General features: G+C 41.0%; 1 protein-coding gene across 5 annotated transcripts in view; it reads right to left on the minus strand.

Moving 5' to 3' along the window:
- Window positions 1-24,078, minus strand: part of LOC136123797 (recombining binding protein suppressor of hairless) — a 226,469-nt gene that overhangs the window by 103,314 nt on the left and 99,077 nt on the right. Inside the window, exon 1 of one of the 5 annotated variants that reach the window (XM_065878148.1) lies at window positions 9,731-9,879. The exons of 2 other annotated variants lie outside the window; for them this stretch is intronic. In XM_065878148.1, coding sequence (XP_065734220.1) covers window positions 9,731-9,789 — 59 coding nt within the window. In that variant the 5' untranslated portion in view covers window positions 9,790-9,879. Of the gene's footprint in view, window positions 1-9,497; window positions 9,880-24,078 lie in introns of those variants that run through there. 2 more of the 5 variants (XM_065878150.1, XM_065878152.1) reach the window with 2 other exon arrangements.

Below are 24,078 nucleotides of genomic sequence, written 5' to 3' on the forward strand. Positions count from 1 at the left end.
TGGTTGAGAGTCCGCCTGCCGATGCAGGGGACACGGGTTCGTGCCCTGGTCCGGGAAGATCCCACATGAAGCAGAGCAGCTGGGCCCGTGAGCCATGGCCGCTGAGCCTGCGCGTCCAGAGCCTGTGCTCCACAACGGGAGAGGCCACAACAGTGAGATGGCCGCAAACGGCAGGAAAAAAAAAAAAAAACAGAACAAGTCTCAGCTCAGGCACTGAATGTGTCTCAGCCATTAACTAATTGTAAATTATTTACTCTGTCTCTGCCCAAGTTTAAATGAGTGGTTACTTTAGAACATATGATTAACAAGGTCTTTTCCAGGTCTGAAGTTTCCTGAATCTAACGGATTTAACAACCTGTAACATTTGTCACACAGGATGTAGTTTCTTTCTATGGTATGTTTGTTACTCCACAACAGGGAGAGCACAGTACACCAGAATATAAATAAGAGAATACAGAACCGTGTCCAGTATCCCTACAGAACACACTTCATCATCATCTTTCATTAAATCCAGGAACAAACAAATTCCCAATCTTCTCCTTTAAGGCAATCCACAAAGTCTTAAGAAAAAACAAGGCCTAAAATCTAAGCACCAGGCTTCACTTTAAATACACTCAGAGATGGGTAATTTAGTCACTGTGATGTGAATTTTAACTAAGCTTCACTTCAGCTCCTTTTTACAGGACATATTCTAATGCCATTACACTTTTCTGTTTTTCAATACTCTGAGGTTTCTATTTGCTATATGTTTCATATCCCACTTCAAAAAGTATAGTCCAGAACTGGCAGAAAGCTAAACAATAATCCAGGGGGTCAGTTTATCAGTGGGCTCTACATACAAAAGCCAATCTATGCTGAATTTCAGCTTTATCACTTAGACTAAGTGCCACCTAGTGGCAAGTATTGTATTTTATTAAATCCATTCAAGTCATGTTCATCCAGCAAGTACAAACTGGCCAATAGCAGTTGCTCCACAATCATGCAACAAAAGTAAAATATTGGCCCAGTCTTTACAAAGCTCTCTGATAGATTAGATAAATGGATATAGACAGAAGAAAAAAAATAGATAATACAGGTATATTTACACAACTGCAGAAAAACGTTAAATGTTATATCAGAAGCATGCAAAAATATTCAGTATTTATTTAAAAGAAACAAACACTGTTATGTAGGTTCTCTTACACCCGTTCACCTCACTCAGACTTTCCCACCTGTAAATACTTCATCACCCGGGTTTCAATAGTTCAGTGTCCCCCCACCCCGTCCCACCTTCTCTTCCATGCTTCTCCCCACCCCCATCTAATATCCTTTAAATTCTATTCCAGAAAGGGGGAAGAGGAGAACCTATTTTTTGAGCACCTACTACTCCCAGAACTGAGTTAGGCATTTTATATCCTGTATCTCATTTAATCCTCATATTGATACCATGAAGCATTATTTTCTCCCACTTTTTAGACAAGGGCAAGACTGAGATTAAGTGACATGCTCACAGCCACAGATTTTATCTACTGCATCGATTCCAAAGCTCCCTATTACCACCCTGCCCCCAAAAGTGCTGCTTTGTTCCTTCCATTCCTAGGCTTTCCAAGATCAGACTTTGCTCATATATATTTCTCTTATGTTCTGCATCAACTCCAATCTATTTTACACTACAATTGACCCTCGAGCAGCACTGGTCCACTTACATGAAGATTTTTTTCAGTAATGAATACTAAGTACCACGTGACTCAGGCTCATTGAATCTGAGGATGGGGAACCATGGGTACAGAGGAACCTCAGGTACCTGAAGGTGCTACTACAAGCTATTCGCCCCAACCCACCCCCCCCACACCTGTGTTATTCAAGTGTCAACTGTATCTACACCCAGCCTCACCTCTTCAAATCTCGGTCAGTGCCCCCCCCCAATCCCTGTTTGACATTCAAATCCTTGGCTTAGCACTCAAGGTCCTCTAAGAGGCCCCAACCACTTTTCTAGCTTTATTTTCTACCACTCCCTATGATCTCTCCTCTCGAATTAAAAGATAATCATTTGCACCCATGTTCCCATCAACATTATACATCTGTTAAACACATATAATCTCCCTTATTATCTGTGTACTTTCCACTAAATCATGAGCTTCACTGGACCATTTTTTAGCCATCTTTAAACGGTTTTATACAGCGGTCTTATACCTATTAAGTGCTCAATAACTTTAATAAATACATTATTAAAACAATTATAAAGAACCACTAAAGCATGGTTATACTCTTCATTTCCCTTAACCATTCCTTCATGTCTGGGGATCTCAATGTTTCTACCTCTTCCACTTGGTGTATGGATCAGGAGCTCTGTACAGAACTACATAATTTTTTCCATGAAAAAGTTCCTCATACTCAAACCGAAAGTTATATGATTTGAAAAAGTATGCTGGAAACAATGGAGACAATAAAAAGTTCAGTGGTTGCAGGATGGGATAAGGGAAGAGAGAGCAATGGACAGGCAGAGCACAGAGGATTTTCTAGGGCAATGAAACTACTGTTTGATACTACAACGGCACATACATTTGTAGATACGTTATACATTTGTCCAAACCCACAGAATGCACACCAAGAGTGAACCCTAACGTAAACTATGGACTTGGAGAGATAATGTGTCAGTGTAAGTTCATCAGTTATAACAAATGTACCACTCTGTTGGGGGATGTTGGTAATACAGGAGGCTATTTGTCGGGGAGGCAAGGAGTACACAGGAAATATCTGTACCTTCCCCTCAATTTTGCTGTGAAACTAAAACTGCTCTAAAAAATAAGTTCCAATTTAAAAAAAAAAAAAAAAAGGAATTCCCTGGCAGTCCAGTTGCTAGGACTCGGCGCTTTCACTGCTGGGGCCCGGGTTTGATCCCTGGCTGAGGAACTAAGATCCTTGAAGCCGTGTGGCACAGCCAAAAAAAAAAGTATTCTGGATAAAAAAGCAAGATCTTAATGGATCTGCAGTTTTCCAAAAACGGAATACCACTGTTCCAAAAGAAGTTGTTTAAAGAAAAAATATATAACACTGATTCTCTATTTTATAAGGCAACTGATATTGCAGTTATATAACACAATCTTTACAACACTAGTAAAAAATAACCGGGTTTCATAAAGTGATGAACATTTTTCCTAGTTATATAAACTGTTTATGAGAAACTATTCTTATTCATTTACAACTCTATCATCTAATTAACAAGTGCACAAAAAACGTTAGTTCTAAGGCCAAATTAAAAATATGGAATATAGATGGGACTTCCCTGATGGTCCAGTGGATAGGATTCCACGCTCCCAATGCAGGGGGCCAGGGTTCGATCCCTGGTCAGAGAACTAGATCCCGCATGCATGCCACAAATAAGAGTCCGCACGCCGCAACTACAGATCCAGCCTGCCGCAACTAAGACCTGGCACAGCCACAATTCATTAATTAATTAAAATACTGAATACAGAAAAGAAAGCACGGGAGGGGAATTAAAAAGGGTCAACTTGATTTTCTAGTGTATTCCATCTCACATCCAATCAGCACAGCATTTTCATTGCAAGGCATTTTCATTGCAAGGCATTTTCATTGCAAGCCAACTTAGGATACCCAAGATGCAGTGGTTTCTTTCTTTTCGTTTTTGTAAATTTAAATATTCCCAAAACTGCCATGAACTTTCCAATGTGACTGAAAAGCTGTCATGCTTATCACTCTTCACTGTCTCAACACAACAAACCTACACAAATATTTCTACAGATAAGTAATTACTACCAATTATACAAACCAAGCCAGAGTGCCTCCAATGCTTGCTTTTTCCCCAGTAGTAAGTTGTGTTCAGGAAATGCATTACCCTTTTCACACCATTAGAATATCATTTCACTCCCTGAAGCAGAATCAGGCCTGACGAGACATAAGTGACATCATGATGTTGCACCAGGCCTAATGGGCATCCAGAACTATGGGCAAGGTGTCCTGAGAGATGGTAGCAGCTGGGCATTCAACATTCCTACATCATTATGGCTGTCCAAGCAGAGAAGAGAGCAGCAAGAAGCAGACCCCAAAAAGTTGGGGGTGACTCAATGACAACATGTGTGGTCAAGCAGTAATATATCAAATATGTCTGCTCAAAATGCCAAGGCATATATTCAAAGGGCTGCAGTCCTCTGCACTAAATACACTGCTGCCTTCCTAAGACATGAGCCACAAACCACAGGTTGCAATATAAGAAAGTTCATCTTGAATCCTGCCTGTGAAAGGTTACTAAAAGAAACTGATTATTAAAATTAAAGTATTTGTATACAGTGCTTTACTATTTACAAATCACTTACACATCCATTGTTTTGACACACATTTTACCTTACTTGATAGTCACAATGTGTCCAGCAGATAAACACAACAAAATTATCATTACTTATTTTATAGAGGTAGAAACTGAAGCTTAAAGAAATTATCTATAAGTAATCTGTCCACAAAACCTGAGCCTTCCTGAAGATTATAAACTTATTTGGTTCAATCGTGTGGATCCCCCAAAAAAAGCAGCCTACGGTGTCTTAAGGTTTAATGCATGTCCCTATGCATCTAAGAAGTACTTAAAACCCTTAAAAATAATGAAACCTTTTGAAAAACACTGAATAGTCAACCATACAAAAAAACAAAATATGATATTTAAGCTTGTCAGTTTGTACAAACAATACACTACTTTCTAAAAATCCAAAGGAACTTTTGCCTAAGAATTTTACTACAATGTTGTCAGGGGCTATAAGACTGTCTCTGACTGAAAATATCAATTCCTTTGGGTACTTCAGCAGTTAAATACCCTATAGAATCAATATATTCCCTGTACACATCAAATTCTGCTTACACGAACCATGTTGCATCATGGTTTCAAAGTTCTCTGAGTCCTTTGTTCAAAAAACTTTTTACTGAGTCCCCATCATGTTCTAGACACTCTTCTAAGAATATATAATTTTTTTTTAACGTTATCTGTCATCAAGTGACCAACAGCCTTTGGGTATGACAGACAATTACAATTCAGTATGACACTTCCAAGTGAATTATACGCAGTCCTTTAAGAACACACAGGAGGGGTACTGAACCCAGCCTGGTGGATCAGGGTAGAATATCCTCAGACCAAAATCTTGAATAATAACCTACCTAACACCAGCACTTTTCAAGCACAGGGATACATTAAACTGTGGAGCCCATACAAGGAACTCCAAGTTCTTGAATATGGCTGGAGAACTGAATATGAAGGGAGAGAAAGGCAAAACAGTTCAGCTGGAGAAAAGGTAAATGAAATAGTTATACAGGACCCTATATGCCATGCTAGCTAACATTTTTTGAGCACTTGCTATATGCCAGGCATCCTCAAATGTTCTCTTGCATTTAATCCTCACAGAGAACCACTGAGCTAAGAATAATTACCTTGCAACTGATGGAGGAGGCAAGGAGAGGTTAGATCGTTTGTCAATCTTATAGAGGTTTTAAGTGGCAGAGACAGAACTGGAACCCAGTTCAGATTAAATCCTAAAAGTGAGCTCATAAACTCTCCACTCTGCTGCCTCTCTTAATGAAGGCTGCTAGGGGGAGCCATTGAAAGGTTTTTAAAATAAGGAGTGAAGTGATCGGATTTGCTCTTTAGAAAGACTATGTGGAAGTTGGATAAAGGGGGTGAGTCTAGAAGCAGAAAGAGGAAGCTGCCAATGTCTGTAGTAATCCAGGTGAGAAACGATGAGAGTATGAATTGTGGCAGTGAGGATGAAGGAGACAGATTCAAGAGTTTTTCAGGACGGAAAATTATCAGTTCTTAGTGATTAAACATAAAGAGTGTGAGAGAGAAAACCTGGCTTGGGGAACTATTGGGACATGACATAATCTACCAGGAATAGAGAAACAACTGGTTTTGTTTTTTCAATAAATATCTACAGAGTATCTCCCAAATGCAAAACACTTTTCTAGGCCAAAGGTCAAGTCTGAAATTATGGTACTGGTTGTTAGAAAATATTGAGAGTAAATGACAAAGCATTAAAAAATATAAGGTATATTGAAAATTAGTCACTACTATTAACAGATTTGGCCTAGAGTCTAGTGAAAACATTTTGTGCTACCATTTAAAACAAAAGGGTACCACATGCAGAAAACAAATCAACAGAGGAAAGGCATCCCACAATTTTAAGATGTTATTACATTTGAGTTTGACAGATCTTCACTCTCTTACACAACACAAACACACACACACACACACACACACACACACACACACACCTCACCCTGTAATGTGTTTTACTTATCCCTCTCCCTCTTAAAAACAGTATCAATTTTATTACCCTAACTATAATACATATTTGGAGATTTTTCATCCCACTATCACCACTGTGATTTGCCAAGAACTTAGTTCATAACCTCCACTTGATTTCCTATAAAATATGACCTACTTCACATTGGCTTAATTCAGTAACAATTCCTAGATTTTTTAACCACACCTTTCATCCAAGGATGCTCTCTGCAAATCCTAAGTCACAGCAATCCTGTGCAGATGTGGCAAGTTACTACAATTCCCATTTTACTACATAGTTAGGAAACTGGCCCAGGGGAAGTAGAGTAACTTGGAAATAATCACAAAGCCAGATGCCAAAAATAACAACTTTTAGCCAATCCATGAGAAAATACTGCCCCTAGTTGAAATAACATGAAATTTAGTATTAGGAGGAAACAAAATGTGAACAATGTTTTAAAGCCAAGTCCTGGGTTTTTTAAATATATTTTTTTAAATGACCGAATACTAAAGATTTGTAAGAACTTTCAAACACACCATTTTTTTCCCTAATACTTTATCCATCCAGAGAGCCAAAGATTATTTAATGAATTACATCTGGCAAGAGTAGCTTCCCTCCCACCCCCAAAACGTTTTTTATCTTAGCCACTTAAGACACTGATAGAAATCTGTGGGTATAGAATAGGTAAGTTTTAAACAAACCTATTTAAGAAGCATATATTAGAACAGGAGTCAAAATACCCCAAGTGAGCCTCTTATATTTTTTCCTGAAAGTATACCCTCTGCAGACCCATCTGCAATACGCATGGACAATACATTTAAAGCTTTAATAGTCAATACTCAAAATGAAAGTTTCCCAATTACAACTAATGCTGTATGTTTCTAAATATGCTGCTATTTAATATAATTTAATAAAGGTAGTTTTATTTGGTCACGTAGTAAAGGTCTTACATGATTTATAAACAAAAAAACACAACTTGATTTTTAAAAGTTGCTTTTATGAGGTTTGTGTGATCATTCTTATCTGCACACATCAGAGCAAAATACCTTCCATTATTACAAGGTATTTGCTTACAGTCAGAAACAACAGTGTGTGCTCAAGATTTCACCTTCAAAAAGAATGATTATGCCCTAGGAACAAGTAAGGAAGACAAATGATTATAGGTGGAATCCACTCATGGAACCCAGACTGCAAATTTTCACAGAAGCCTCACATATCAATCATGAAAGATGATTTTCCATTAAGTAAAATTCAAACTAATTCATACTAATTCTAATCGCAGCCTTATAAAAAAAATGCTTTCTTCTCCACCAACATTCCTCACACTTGTATATCCTCTACTAGTAGCACTTCATGTGGTTTACAAATGACACTCCAAGTGATTTTATGGATAACGTATCTTCTAAAAGTAGTGATCAGCTAGTTGGGACGGGGGTGTACCTCCTGAACAGTCTACTCAGCCTAGTAATACTGGTAAATCTAATACCTCTTATTCCAGCACCGGAATATCCAGGCCATTTAAACGCACCATACCACCATCCCCCAACTCCCACACCAAACTCGAAGCTTTTAACATTTCCATAACAATAAGCACTCTGAACAAATTAAAGCTCCTTTAACACTAGAAGTGCCTTTACCTTACTTAAAGACTATTAGTTAAATGTCTTTTAATTGCATTTGATTAATGCATTCCACAAAGATTCCAGAAGCAGTATTCATCAACCCAAACTGCACTCTTAAGTGCTTTTTCCTCGTTTCAACTTCGAAGATGGGGCAGAAGAGCTGTCATAAATCTACAGAGCAAAAGCACATAACTGTAAACTATCTAAAAATTAAGAAAAAGTAAAATATTTATATCAAATTTCCAAGCAGGATGCCCTCCCTTTTTCCTTGCAAAGCAGCAGTTACTGGTAAAATAACTGAACTCTTGAAAATGCTGAAATTCTCCACCCCAAACCAACATTCACAAGTTTTTTAACACCAAATACTCAACTGCTATGCACGTACCAAATGAATATCCAACGTAACAATTGAAACTATTCTCGCACGCCAACAGAAAAAAAAACACCTTTCGTCTCTACAACACCCTCAGGTAACCCAGATGCAAAGCTACGACAGCTGCCCTTGGCCTAGGCCATCAGAAACCAAGGGGCGGGAGGGCTGGACTGGGGGGGGGGGGGCGAATAACCAAGAGACCTTTTTCCAGGGCTACTGTTGCCAAGCAAAACAACCAGGGGCCCAAAGAGACCGCGAAGAAAACTGGAGACACTGTAATCCCGAGAGAAAGGGGTGGTGGGGAGGTGTGTACGCAACCCCGAGAGAAAAGGGTGCGGAGAGGAGGAGCGCTGAGGAGGAAACCAAGTATCCCCACGCATCTTTCAGACGCACAAAAACAACAACAAACCCTAGGGTCTGTCTGTACTTAGGAGCACCAGATGGAGTCCCCGGGTCTGGGACAGTTCAGCCGACAAACACCGTGTATAGTAGATAAACCAACCGATGATGGGAGGTGAAGGGGGTACCAAGCGAATAAACCACTGGACGGGGGAGACAAAGCCTCCGGGGGTGATCAAGGGCCAAGCAGAAAGGTGAGAGGGAAACGCAAGAGAGAAATAATGGGAAAAAAATTAGAAGAAAAACAGAAATGTGGTACCTGGGCTGTGGCAGGTCACTGAGCTACCGAATAGAGAGGGGCACAACAAAGGGGCACGGGAGGAAGGACAGCTGAGGGGAGGAGATGAAGAAGGGATGCGGGGCGCGACGGGTCGGACAAAGCGCCCAAGGCGGCGAAACAAAGGGCCGGGGGTAGAGAGTCGCGGGGGGCAGCGGGGAGAGACAAAGCGCCCGGGGCCGGGGGCACCCGCCCGGCGAGAAGGCGACGACGGCCTCAAGGAACAAAGCTGCGCGGGGCCGGGAGGCAGGGCCCGCGAGCGGCAGCGTGGAAGGCGCGCTGCGGGCACGGAGCCCGCGGGCCCCGCGCGCCGGGCCGCACTCACGCCCGCACCCACCGGCCTCGCCGCCGTCGCCGCCCGCCCTCACGCGCCGGAGCCCGAGCCACAGCAGCGCAGATCGGGCAGCGCACGGCCACACGCCGCCGCCGCGCTCGGCGCACGCTACACCGCCCCCGCGGCCCCCGGACGCCAAGCGTGCCGCGGCCCTCGAACCCGCCACCAGCCGCGGGCTGCGAGACGCCCGCAACTTTCCCGGTTCCCAGCGCTCCGATTCCCCCAGACTTACCCTGTCACAACAGGCGCCATCTTCCACAAACTCTCGCCAAAACTCCAACCCTCGCGAGATTCCCCCTGACGCCTTCCCTGGTCCCTCTCCCCCGCCCCTTCCCTTTTTCCTCACTCCTGGATTCCACCCAGCCCCCGCGCTCTCTTTTCCCTCGCAGCAGCCGCGAAGAGCCAGACGCCTCGCGCCGCCAGCGGAGTAAGGGATACAGCTCACTGCCTTCCCTGGAAACCTACCCAAGAGATGGAGCATGCGCAGGCGGCTCCTCCGCGGGCGAGCCCTCCATCTGGTACATGGGGAGCGCTCCGGTTATCCGGGTTTTGGGACGCGCCCTGAGGGACGTACGTGGAGACTGAGGAAAACCGGAGGGGATTACAACGGGGACGGAGAATGGAGGGGTCAGGAGGCGGAGCCGAGGGGAAGAGCGGAGGGGTCCTGGGAAAATCTGCCGCGTTTCACAGGCCTAGATGAAACACCTCCTCAGATGGGTGTTTTCCAAGTGGCTTCCCGCTCACTCTAGTTCCCAGCCCTTTTCATTCATTCAAACGTTCATTGGACGCCTCCATTATGGTAATGTCAGCGTTAGGTGCTGGAGCTACAAAGATGCCTGGAGTTCGGACGAGTGACATACCAAGAACTATCTTAGTTCATTCGACCCCCTTGCTAACAGAGAGACAGCCAATATTACATCGTGGTCCGACCCTCCAGAACTCTGTAAATGAACAACTTTTGCAGTTGAGCTCTATTAGAGCCTTGCTTTCTTCTCCTTGGGTGTGAAATGAGGTCAGGCCAAGGCCTCTGGCAAAGACACCCCTACTGTGTCCACTTCGCATACACACGCCAGAGCACCGCGAAGCTTTCTCCAGAAGCGAAAACTGCGTTGTAATTGAAAGCCACCCCTCCCCCACCCCGCACTCAAGCCAAAGGTTTTGCTTGGGCAGAGAGCTGCCTGTCGTGTAAATCTCCCTAGGACCTCATCGCAGCCCCCAGACTTGTGTGAACCCAGATGTATACGGGGACAGACTGACAAGGTCCTCCCGTGGGCCTGGCACAGTCGAGGACGCTGCTCGTTGCCCGAAGTGCATCTCAGACAATCTAAACCTGGAAGCCCCCGAGCAAACTTGGCCCGTCTGGGCACTTACTAGAAAGGTGCAGGACCCGAGCCCTACCTCTTCCTCCTTACCTGCAGCACCCCTTTCTTCCCCCACCCTTGCCCTTTCAATTCCTAGAGATTCCCAGATCCAGCACTGCCTCCCGCAGGGAGTCCCAAAACCCGGAGAACTGGAATCCAGAGCCCGAAACCTGCTGAAGGCGCTGCAGGATTGGCGCGGCACGAGCGAGCGGCACTGCGCATGTGCCCAATGCGGGCAGCCCAGTCTCACGCTACACCTCCTTCCCACCGCCTTCCACTACTCGATTCAGACACAACACGGGCCGTGGGAAATTTCTTAAACCTCGCGAGAACCCTCCCACTGTTGCCTATGCTTTCGCTCCAAATCTCGCGGAGCCCAGGAGGGACAGGTGTTTGTCTACAGCAGCTCCCGGCGCTGTTCGTGCCGCGCGTGCCCGGGCGGCGGGCGCGGGCGGGGTGGGAAGGGAGCGGCTCTTGGAGGAGGCGCGGGGGCGGGTAGGAAGGGTGCGCGGGGCTGGGAGCGCGGGGCGGGGGGCGGAGGGCTGCTGGGAGGGGCCCGACGTCTCGCACACACACGCTGCGTGACGCTTTGTGGAAGGAAAATGGGGGTGGTGGAGAGGCAGCTTCTGAAAGAAAAAGGGGAAGCCTGGAGATTAGAAACTCCTCCTGGTGTGGATGGTAAGAGGTCAGACTCTAGGGCAGGAGGAGCCCCAGGCCGGTCCCCGGGGAGGTTTCCTGTCGCCCTCCACGCGCCTGGTACTTTCCTAAAATGTTTTTGACGCCGCGCCCCCGGCCTCCGGGAGCTGATGGCCCCCGGTGTCGGGTTTGAGTCATGCCTCTGAGTCACCCAGTCTGGCCACCACTTTACTTGCTTTAAGACAAGTTTGGATTCCCTTAGCTACTCTCTTCTAGCGAATGGTTGTTTTCTTTCTGAGGTACCCGCTGGTCTCGCGAGTTGGGTAGGGAAAAAATTGCGCTCGGTGCGCTCTTGCGTTGTAGACTTGCATAGATTCCGCCTCCCACTCGGACACATTTTTCTAATTTCTCCTCCTTAATCTCTTTTTAGCCTTTTGAAGTAATCCGTATATATCAGTTTCTGCGGGGTTTTTTTGTTTTTTTTTTCCTTTCCCCTAATTTAACTTAAAATACTGGTTTTGCTTTCCTTCACCTTTATATGTGTTTGTTGAAATATTCATTGCAAATTTTAGGTATTGTTCCATCAGATGCTTTAGTGACAGCTGTTTGTTTTTTTTTTTTTTTTTTTTTGCGGTACGTGGGCCTCTCACTGTTGTGGCCTCTCCCACTGCGGAGCACAGGCTCTGGACGCGCAGGCTCAGCGGCCAAGGCTCACGGGCCCAGCCGCTCCGCAGCATGTGGGATCTTCCCAGACCGGGGCACGAACCTGCGTCCCCTGCATCGGCAGACGGACTCTCAACCACTGCGCCACCAGGGAAGCCCTGACAGCTGTTTTAAGTGCATTCCTTCTTGGTTTATTTATTTGTCCAGTGAATTCCGGTTTGCATTCTTCAACCAGGCACATTTCAGATTGCCTTGGTGTGATTTCTTGTAACCAGCCTAGCCTGGCATTGTCTAGGAACTGGTGTCTTGATGACATCGTAGACCCACAAATGTAGAGTTGAATTGAGTTTTTTATTTTCGGAGAACAGTGAGTCCTTTAATAAGGGTTCATGTTCTGCTAGTTATGTAGTGGACAAGAAATCAAGTTTTTTAGTTGTTTTCAAGGTTAGTTGTGTGTGTGTGCGCGTGCATTTGCATATCCCTTTGATTAAGTATTTCACAAAAAGAAGATGCAAGAACATTTAATGCAGTATCTCACTGCAAGGCTGATTTGGAATAGGCTAGCACCAGGAGGAGAATGATGACCATGGGCACACATTCCTTTGAGCCTTCATGCCAAGAAGGCATTTCAGTCATGGCCTTGTCTAGGCCATTAATTGCATCTGGAACCATGGCCATCTTAGAGCCCCAGCCACAGAGAGCCATGGTAACCACAAGTCAAATCACAACTCACCTTCACTCTAATACCTGCTCTACCTGCGTTCTTTCCCCATCCCAGTAAATAATTCCATTCTTCCACTTATTTAAGCCAAGAACCTTGGAATCATTCTCACCTTTCTGTCTCACATCCAACATCCAATCTAACAAAATCTTGCTGGGTCCACCATCAAAACTGACCCACAGTCCAAACACATCCACACCTCCATGGCAACCAGCCCAGCCTAACCCATCTCATTTCTCACCTGGTTTTCAGGAAGTCTCCTAACTCATTCTGCCTTCATCCATTATTGCCTTCCCTCAGTCTGTTCTCAGTAGAGCATTCAGAGTAACCCTCTAGAACCCTCCAGTGGTTTTCCTATTTTCCTATGAGGCCTGCCGCCCAGACCTCCTGAACTCCTTGATCTCACCTCTTCCCCTTGCTCACTGAGCCCTAAGCAGCAGCTTTCCTTGCTGTTCCTAGGACATACCAGGCACCCCCTCAACTCCTACCTTTGCTCTTTCCCCCAGATGCCTTACAGATCTTTCCTTCACTGCTTTCAGGTCTTTGCTTAAATGTCACCTCGTCAGCAAGGCCTTCCCTGACCACCCTTCACGAAAGTAACTCCTCATACCCCGTTCCCTCCTTCATTTTTCCCATGGCACTTATCGTAAACTAACATACCATATATCATATCTGTGTACTGTGTTTACTCTCTGCCTCCCCCCATTATAATGCAATCTTAATGAGGGCAGGGACTTCTATTTTGTTCATTGTTCACGCCTCAGCCACCAGAACAATGCCTGGTGCAGGATATACGCTCAGTAAGTATTTGTAGAATGAATGGGATGTCTTCCACTTCTAGAACAGAGTAGAAATGATTCTGAAGACTCACTAAGCCTTCTAGGGTTCAGAACAATACCGAGGTTAGACCAGTAATGAATATCCCAATGCCAGCTTGCCTGGAGAGGAGAAATGAGCCTACAAAGCAAACACCTGTGTTGACTTTTTGCAAAAAATATTCTTACTCCTGAGTTAGACCAGTAGATGAACCTATACTTAACTTGAAGGTTTTCCTTTACTCTCCATCCTAGAACCTCAGGAAACAAAACACTATTGGCAAAAAAAAAAAAAAAAAAAAAAAAACACTATTGGCAGAATATAAAGAAACAGGTATTCTCATGTGTTGCTAATGGAGTGAAAACGTGTATAATCTTTATGAAAACCATTGTGATAAAACTTATCACTACCTGTTAATCCTACAATTCCGTTTCTAGGCATCTATCCTACAAATAAACTCACAGTGTGTGAAACAACCTGTACATATATTGTAGCATTATTGATAGTAGAGAATACTGATAACAACCTAAATGTCGATGAAGAGATGTCTTATTAAAAGAAAACCACCAGGCTTCCCTGGTGGCACAGTGGTTAAGAATCCTCCTGCCAATGCAGGGGACACGGGTTTGAGCCCTGGTCCAGGAAGATCCCACATGCCGCGGAGCAACTAAGCCTGTGCACCGCAACTACTGAGCCTGCACTCTAGAGCCCGTGAGCCACAACTACTGAGCCCACATGTCACAACTGCTGAAGCCCACACGCAACTGCTACAGCCTGTGCTCTGCAACAAAAGAACCCACCACAGTGAGAAGCCCACGCACCACAACGAAGAGTTGCCCCCGCTCACCACAACTAGAGAAAAGCCCTTGCACAGCAATGAAGACCCAATGCAGCCAAAAATAAATACATTAATTAAATTAAATTAAAAGAAGAAAACCACCCTGATATATTCATAGAATTGAATAGTATGCATCTGTTAATAAGCAGAGGCTGCTTTTCATGTGCTTATGTGGAAGGATCACAAAGTTTAAAAAAACAAGGTGCAAGGGACTTCCCTGGTGGTGCAGTGGATAAGACTCCACACTCCCAATGCAGGGGGCCTGGGTTCGATCCCTGGTCAGGGAACTAGACCCCGTATGAATGCTGCAACTAAGAGTTCACAAGCCACAACTAAGGAGCCCATGTGCTGCAACTAAGGACCCTGCCTGTTGCAACTAAGACCTGGTGCAACCAAATAAGTAAATATTTTTTTTTTTAAAAAGGTGCAAACTAGTGATAGATAAATGTATACTTATTTGCCTATATGTATCTAAAAGGGTTCTGGAAGTACACAGGAGAAACTGTAACAGTGACTGGTTCACTGTAAGGGACTCAATTGTTGGAGGATGTAGGTGAAGAGGTGGCTTATCTTGGATCCTTTGAATTTTGTACCAAGCACATGTACTGCCTGTTCAAAATTTAAAACACTTTAATTAAAAGGGGGGAAAGAAAGAAAAGGAATAAATGTGTAAGAAGAAAAAAATGACCGAAGTGTTTCCTTTTTCCCACCTGCTAAAAAATTATTTTCTAATAGAAGTCATGTACTTGATGTACCGTCTCAATAGAATTAAGAACTGCAGAACTGTCAGGACTTCACCCCAATCATTTGGTAACGCTGAACTCAGTCCATTCGAGCAGCAAGTTCAGAGTCCCTATTACTCTGTATCAGGCATGATCTTTGGTAGTTTACAAAGGATAGGTAGTGCAGAGACCTCAGGGGACCCCCCCCCCCCGCCCCCGGCCAGCAGAGTACACAGACCAGCTGCAGGATAATTCTAGGGTAGAGGCATGAGTTTAATGGTATTGGGGTACAGTGGAAAAAGCACCTAACTCTTGCCTGATGGGCCCAGGGAAACCTTGCAGAGATGACTTTTGAACTAAATCTTAGTGGAGTGGGAGTTCAGAAGACAATAAGAGGAGGAAGCATAAGAAGCACAGGAAACAGCATGTTCAGGCTCTGAGGTGTGAAACAGCATCTTGTATTCAGGGGAACTCCAGGTGGTACATGTAGAAGCGGGGGTAGGCAGCGTAGGCAGGGTCACAAGAAGGACCTGGTAGAAGGGTGGTCCTCAAAAGTTGGTGGGCCCACTCCCTAAGACTTAAAATGAGTAAATCTGGGCTGAATCCCAGGAATAGGCTTTTCTAGCAGGCTGGTCAGGGATTCTGATGCAAATTATCCATGAACCAAGCTTTGAATCTTTGTTGTAGGAGTTTGGTGTACTCTTTCTTCAGGAGTTTCACATTAAAGGGGCCAATGGTGTATAGTTTCTTTGTTAAAACAATAAATGAAATATTTAACTACTAAGAGGAATAAGTTTGGAGGCCCCTACGTGTATATCCAATAGACATGTGGAGCGGATAGTGGCAGTGAGATCAGCACACTTGTGATGGGATCACGTTTCGCTGTGGTGGTTTAAACACAGCGGCATGTTTCAACATTGCTTTCATTCTAAAGTTAAGTTACACCAACTCATATTAATGAGACACACTAAAATATTGAAAATTTTATTGAATACTAGGCAGCCCCATGATGGAGAACACGGGTTCCAGCATCACATTGCATGGTTCCAACTGTAAGACCTTAGACAAGTTATTTAACCTGTCAGTGCCTGTTTCCTCACGTATACAATGGAGAAAATAGCAGCTAATCCATAGGGTTGTCATGAGGATTCAACGTGTTTATTCTGTCTAAAGCACATAGAATGATACCTGTAACATAATTGCTATAGTAGTGTTCATTTTTATTATTATTTTTACTTAATAAATCCATAAGTTGCCTTCATCCCATGAAAATTCTTGCAAAGCATGTCAAAATGTCTTTAATGCTTCAACAATCAATGTTAAAATAGCCAAACATAGTGATGATTTTATCCAGATTGATGTTGATTCATTTCTTTATCATACCCATTCAGAAATGGCAATATCATTATTATTATTTAATTTCTAAGAGATTCAAGTGGCCAAAAAGGTTAGGAAACCTACTGTAGATGGCCGACAAGAGCAGGGCTTGATGTGATCAGATTGTGAGGTGGTTGTGTGCCTAAGAAAACCTTACTGATAGCTCACGTTAGAAATTAGGAGCCTTTTACTCCACAGAAGTCTCTTAACTCATGGTTTTCATTCATCCTAATACCTCCCTTTTTTAATAAAAGTATCCCTATCATTTTCTACTGTGTGTTAATTAAAATTAATAAAATGTATAGAAGATTGAAAAAGTGTCAAGAAGGATTCCATAAAGACTATGTGATTCTATAAGGAAAACAAGCTCTAATTCTAGGATTAAAAGAAAGAAAGAGAACATTGAAAGTAAGTCACAGAGAGGGCTTTAGGAGAACTTGAGAAACAAAAATAAATATTCACCCTTTGCTTTCCAATTGCGTTTGATTTTAAACAGGATTCTTTGGACCTGGGAATTTGATTTATTTTCCTTTTTTTTTCTTTCATTTTTTTTTTTTAAGGTCCAAGTAAAACAAAGCTTAACATGTGCAGCAGTTCAAGAAGGTGAAACAGGGGACTTCCCTGGTGGCGCAGTGGCTAAGACTCTGAGCTCCCAATGCAGGGGGCCCGGGTTTGATCAGTGTTCAGGGAACTAGATCCCACATACATGCCACAACTACGAGTTCGCATGCCACAACTAAGGAGCCCACATGCAGCAACAAGCAGCTGGTGAGCTGCAACTAAGGAGCCCTGGAGCCGCAGCTAAGGAGCCCACCTGCCGCAACTAAGACCCAGCACAACCAAATAAATAAATAAAATAAAATAAAAATTTTAAAACATACGCAACGTAACAATAAAATATATTTTTTAAAAAAGGTGAAACAAGAAAAAGAATGTGCCATTTACTCTAATGATGTAGAATGCGAATGGAATCAAATGTACCTTTGGTGAGAATGTGTACAAGGTGAATAATCTGTCAAAAGTTGTTGCTCATGTAATTGAAAGAAAATGTTTCCATGTGTGATTGATGCATCTTGTTCTTTCTATGCCATAAACAAGATAAAGCCAGTTAACACTGTCTATGCAATCAATGAAAACAGCGTATGAGTTGTAAAATTCCAGTTATCTGTTTATAAAAGAATACATTTGAGTTTTGATTTTCTTAACGTTCCCCTTTGTCATGTATCATATATTGTGGTTTTTGGTTCTGTGTTGGGTCAGTGTTGAACACTCATAATTAACAAAACAGCTGGGGTATAAAGGAAAAAGCATTGGACCAGCTCTCCCATTGAGTCCTACATCCACCACTAGCCAGCTGGCTAACTTTGGGCAAGCTAATATTTCCTCATGTGCAAATGGGGAATGTAAAACCTATGGCTTACAGTCATTTTGAACATTATTTGAGATATTACATGAAATAACTGGGTACATAGTAAGTACTCAGTAAATGCTGCTGCTTTAGGAAATTGTACCACCCATGCCAATGCTGTTTTCTTTTCTATTAGATGGACTAGGACTCCCTGCCTTAGAGATTTGTTACACAGACCAAATCAGATAATGACATAGATAATTAAATGGCAAGAATTATCTTTAAATAAGTTTATTGTATTTATTTTTGGTTGGCACATTTATTTGTAAAAATTTGAGTATGGTTTTATAGCAAATCAATAGAACAGACAAAGATTCCCTAAATTTTCTCCTCTGGCCCATGTTACTGTTAACCTGGGGCGCAAATGACCTTTATCAGTTTTTCAAAGAAAGCCTACCAGAAAGGTTTTACCCTTTGCATCTGTGTTGTTTTGTGTCAGAGATAGTGCAATGATAAGCATCAACTTGCAGTTATGACCTTTGTGGCTAGCATCCTTGTCCAAAATAGACTAAGAACTAAGAAGATCAACTTTGGAACCAGTCTATTCAACCACTGACAAATAGTGAAAGATATCAAACGATTCCTATCTTGTGAAAAACCAAACTCTGTCAAGGACAGCTATCAAAGACAATGGAGAATCCCCTTGAACATCATAATCAAAATTGTACATTGTCACTTTTAAAACAGCCATGATGTCAGTATGTCAATATTTTTTATTTTAATTAATTAAAAAATTTTTAATTGTCATGTCAACAAGGGGAGTTTAAAAATGAAATCTTGTGAAATTACTACAGGAAAAAATATATAAGATAATTTCTAAGTGAGCTATCAATAAATATTGAGTACAGATTTAGTTTAATGCAATAGGAAAAACAGAAAAGTTTCATCTCAGTCTCATAATGATGTACTTAATTTGTAAAATGCATTAGAGAAACACTCTCTATTTAAAGGAACGTTTGAAGACTCTGTGTTATATATTATAACTGGTATTGTTTTACATGAACTTTTTTTTCTCTTAAATGGTTATTTAACAAAATTCTATCATGATTAGCATTCTGTGGAAGGTAAAATAAATTGTATTAAGGTGTTACTAATATCCCACTAGTGGAAAAAACATTTCTCAAGATCTTAACTGCAAATCTCCTCCCACTTAAGTTCTTTGGGAAGATTTGGAAATTTATGCATGCTTCTTTTTTTTTTTTTTTTTTTCTTTCTCCCAGCTTTCAAAACACTTGGCTTAAATTCTACCCTCAGAATTACTTCTGACTTCAGTGAGAGTTATAAACTACTGTTTGGGAGAAACAACTGTCTCCTACTTTTCAAGTCTAAAGCTCTCCCGAAATGTTCTTATGAAATGTGAATCTGATTTTCATCATGTAGTTTTACCTACATAGCATCATAGTTTCCTTCACCAGCAAACACTAAGTATTTTATTTTTAACCAGCAAAGCTATATCTGTATTTGCATGGTACTTTCCAAGTTTCCAAAATAGGCAACAAATCACAGAATCTAAGCCAAAGAAAAGGACTTAAGAACTGAAAGATAACTTCTGAAAAACAGATTACATACAGAAGTACTCAGTTTTATGAAACAGAGGATTTTTTTAAAGTTGTATGCCAATCTAACATGCAACCGAACCCCTTTCTATTTAAAGGGATACTGTGATATGCAATTTGTGAAATGACAATAAATATGAGTGAGTCTACACCATCCCAAGCCTTCTCACAAATATCATCTCAGTCAGTCCTCAGGACAAAGCTGCAGATAGGCAATTTTATTCCTGTTGTAGCTGAGGCTCAGAGAGCATGACTTGTACAAGTTATAGTTCTGGAAGTGGAATTTATGCTTGTGAGGTTTGTTTGGATTTTTTTGCTATATTAAGTTATTTTTTTATTACAACCTGATAGAGAATATCTTGTGTCATATACTCAAAGTATCAGATTATAATTTTAAAAATTATTTACAAAAATATAAATGCTTAAGAATGCAAAAGATTTATTTTTAAATAGCAGGTAATATTTTATAAACATAAACCAATCGTATGAACTAGTAACAGTGGCTAAGAATGGGTAGCCAAAGCAGGGAGAAGACCTAATACCCTTGTGGATTTTTTCCTGTGTTTATTATTTTAAAAAATAATTCACCAAAGACATTACAAGAAAAGAAACCTACGAACCAATAAATATAAACACAAAAATTCTCAACAAAATTCCAGCAAACGCTGAACAAACTAGGAAGGGAACTTCCTCAACCTGATGAAAGCATCTGTGAAAAATCCAGAATCAGTGTCACTTTAAAAAATAAAAGACTGATGCTTTCCCACTAACATCAGGAAGAAGACAAAGATTTCCATTTGGATCATTTCTATTCAACATTGCACTGGAGGTACTACCCAAGTAATTTGGCAAGAAAATTAAATAAAGGCATTCAGATTAGAAAAGAAGAAGAAAAAGTGTCTCTATTTTCAGATGATAGGACTTTATATATACAAAATTCTGAGCACTCCACTAAAAATGTATTAGAACTAATACACAAGTTCAGCAAGTTTGCAGGATACAAGGTCAATATTCAAAACTCAATTGTATTTTTATATATTTGCAAGGGACAATCCAAAAATAAAATTGAGACAATTCCATTAGCATCAAAAAGAATAAAATACTTCGGAATAAATTTAACAAAAGGAAGGCAGTTCTTACACTCTGAAAACTATGAAACGTTGTTGAAATAAATTTTTTTAAAGAAATTTTTAAAGATCTAAATAAATAAATGGAAAGACATTCATGTTCATGGATTGAAAAATACTAATAAGATGGCAACGCTCCTCAAATTGACCTACAGAATCAACACATCACTATCAAAATTTCGACTGTCCACTTGGCAGAAATGGACAAGTTGTTCCTAAAATTCATATGAAGTTTTAAGGAACCCAGAATAGCCAAAACAATCTTGAAAAAAAAAAAAAAAAGCTGGAGCAGCTACACTTCCCCTTTTCAAAACTCACTACAAGCCTTCAGTGATCAAGACTGTGTGGTGCATGCATGAGTTAGACATATAGTTCAATGGTGTAGAATTGAGAGTCCAGAGAGTCCAACTGTCACATTTATGGTCAATTGATTTCCATCAAGAGTGCAAAAACAAATCAATGGGGAAAAAGTAGTCTTCATAAATGGTGCTGGGACAACTGGATAGCCACATGGAAAATAATAAACTTGGGCCCCAAACTTCACAATATATATTAAAATTACCTTAAAATGGATCATAGACCTAAATGTAAAAACTAAAACCATAAAACGCTTAGAGGAAGGCATAGATCTTCATGAACTTGGATTAGCAATGGTTTCTTAGATATGACACCAAAAGCCCAAGCAACAAAAGAAAAAATAAATAAATTGGGCTTCATTAAAATTAAACTTTTGTGCTTCAAAGCACACTCTGAAGAAAGTGAAAAAGACACCCCACAGAATGGGAGAAAATATTTGCAAATCATATATCTGATAAGGATCTAATATCTAAAATATATAAAGAATTCTTAAAACTGAATAGTAGAATAAACCATAATGGAAAAGAATATTAAAAGAAAAGATTGTATATATGTATAAAACTGAGTCACTTTACTGCACAGCAGAGATGGCACAACATTGTAAATCAACTATACTTCAATTTTTAAAAAACTAAATAAAAAAAGGGAAATAATCCAATTTAAAAATGAGTAAAGGCGCTAAATAGACATTTCTCCAAATAAGACACGCAAATGGCCAATAAGCACTTGGAAAAATATTCAACATCATTAAACATCAGGAAAATGCAAATCAAAACCACAATGAGATACCATTTCATACCCACTGTGATGGCAACAATCAAGAAGACAGATAACGACACGTTGTCCAGGATGTAGAAAAATTAAAACACTTGTACACTGTTGGTGGGGATGTAACATGATGAAGCCATTTTGAAAGACAGTCTGACAGTTCCTCAAGAGGTTAAAATAGAGTTACCATATGACCCAGCAATTCTCCTAGGTATATACCTAAGAGAACTGAAAACATATGTCCAAACAAAAACTTGTACATGAATCGTCATGGAAGCATTATTTGTAACAGCTGAAAAGTAGAAACAAACCAAATGTCCATTAACTGATGAATGGATAAATTAAATGTAGTGTATCTATAAAATGGAATATTATTAGGCCACAAAAAGAAATGAAGTACTGATATATACTATAACATGAATAAACCTTGAAAACATGCTATATGAAAGAAACAAGTCACAAAAGGCACTCTGTGTATATGAAATATCTAGAATAGACAAAATTATAAAGATAGGAAGTAAATTAATGGTTGCCTAGGGCTAGGGAGTATTGGGAGGGGTATGTTGTGAGCGACCGCTAAAGCGTACAGGACTTCTTTTGGAATGATGAAAATGTTCCAAACTTGATTGTGGTGATTGTTGCACAACTTCGTGAATATAATAAAAACCATTGAATGCACACTTTAAAGGGTGAATTATATGGTATGTGAAGTATATCCCAATAAAGCTGTTAACAAAAAAAGCAGAAAAAAATTAAAATTAAACTTTATTCATTTAGTTGCTTTAAAAGTCAATATGATCTTAACATTTACCTTAGTCATATGCTGATATAAATATTCATGTGTGGACAAATAAATAATAAGCTCCATAGAAAATTAGAGAATCGTCATCACTACGTCAATTGATTTACCCTCTAGCCTCATAGTAAGTTTGAGATTATATTTCTGGCAAGGATGATATTTCTTAACATTTCGGAAGTGAACTGACCTTGTTTTAAGATAAAATTAATAGCTGCAATTTTTTTTTTTTTTTGCGGTACGCGGGCCTCTCACTGTTGTGGCCTCTCCCGCTGCGGAGCACACGGGCCCAGCCGCTCCACGGCATGTGGGATCTTCCCGGACTGGGGCACGAACTTGTGTCCCCTGCATCGACAGGCAGACTCTCAACCACTGCACCACCAGGGAAGCCCCAATAGCTGCAATTGTTGAGTACCAACTTAATCCAAGGGACTTCATGTCCAGGATCTCATGTGATGCTCTTACACCCCTGAATAGGACTCCTCCCCCTCTTAATAGCTAAGGAAGCTATGGCCCAGAGAAATTAACTAAATTTCCTTAGCTTACAGTTACAGATATAGCAGAATATGAACACTTCCTGTCTTTTGCCCTATGCTGGACCTACTGGGTCACCTTCTCCCTCCTTACCTTTGATGAATTAAGAACCCAAAGTCCAGGGACTTGTAGGGTAATTACATAATAGGTATGCTAATATTACCTTGAAGACCTAAGAATTGGGACACCACCTCTAGGCTATTCCTGAGAGCTGGTGAGAGGGAGTTGGAGGGTGGGGGTGGGATGTAGAGGAGTTGGAAATGGAAATTCCTTATTTTCAAATGTGGAGGAAGTGATGAAGAAATTGAAAAGAAAACCCCAAAGTTTCCTTCCCGCTCTAAAGCTCAATCAATTTAAGATTCCACCTTTGTGGAGCTGAAGGTAATCGGAATTCAGATAACTATTTCTTCCTCTCCTGACTTAATCTTATCCCAGGATCCATGATTGAGAAGGTGTTTCCTTTACGGCTCCAGTGTTTACAATTTCATCAGGAAGTGTGTTTTCTGACTTTTTTCCCCCTTAGCTGCACTATTCTGGCAAAATGCATGCCATCAAAATCATCTTTGCAAACTTAGTCTTTTTATACTTATTTTTAAAAATTATCCTTAAGTCTCATATTTAATTTCAATCGATAACGATGTCCACTTCCAGTCCTTAGCTAAAATTGCCTTTAAATATGTGACAAACAGCAAAAACTGCCTTATTAAATAAAATTATTTTATTATTTATTTTTAGAATGGGTCTTATGTACACATGAAACAAAATTTTAAATTCACAGAAAGGAATGCACATAGGGTTGCCAGATCTAGCAAATAAAAGTACAGGACGCCCAATTACAGCTGAATATCAGATAAACAACAGCAACGAAATTTTAGCATAAGTTTGTCCTATGTAGTATTTGGGACATACTTATCTAAAAATTATTTGTTATTTATCTGAAAGTCAAATTTAAGTGGGTGTCCTGTATCTTAGCTGGCAACACTAAATGAAGAGAAATGTAAGACTCCCTTTGGCTGGGGTCTCCCAGGGACCCAGTTGCCCTCTCCAAAGAAAATCCTATCACCAGTTTCTTGAGAATCCTTCCAGGGATATTCCATAATCAACTTTCTTTTACAGGAGTTACCTTATCAAGC

This window comes from Phocoena phocoena, chromosome 5 (assembly GCF_963924675.1).
Source record: "Phocoena phocoena chromosome 5, mPhoPho1.1, whole genome shotgun sequence".
In the NCBI taxonomy this organism is placed as follows: domain Eukaryota; kingdom Metazoa; phylum Chordata; class Mammalia; order Artiodactyla; family Phocoenidae; genus Phocoena; species Phocoena phocoena.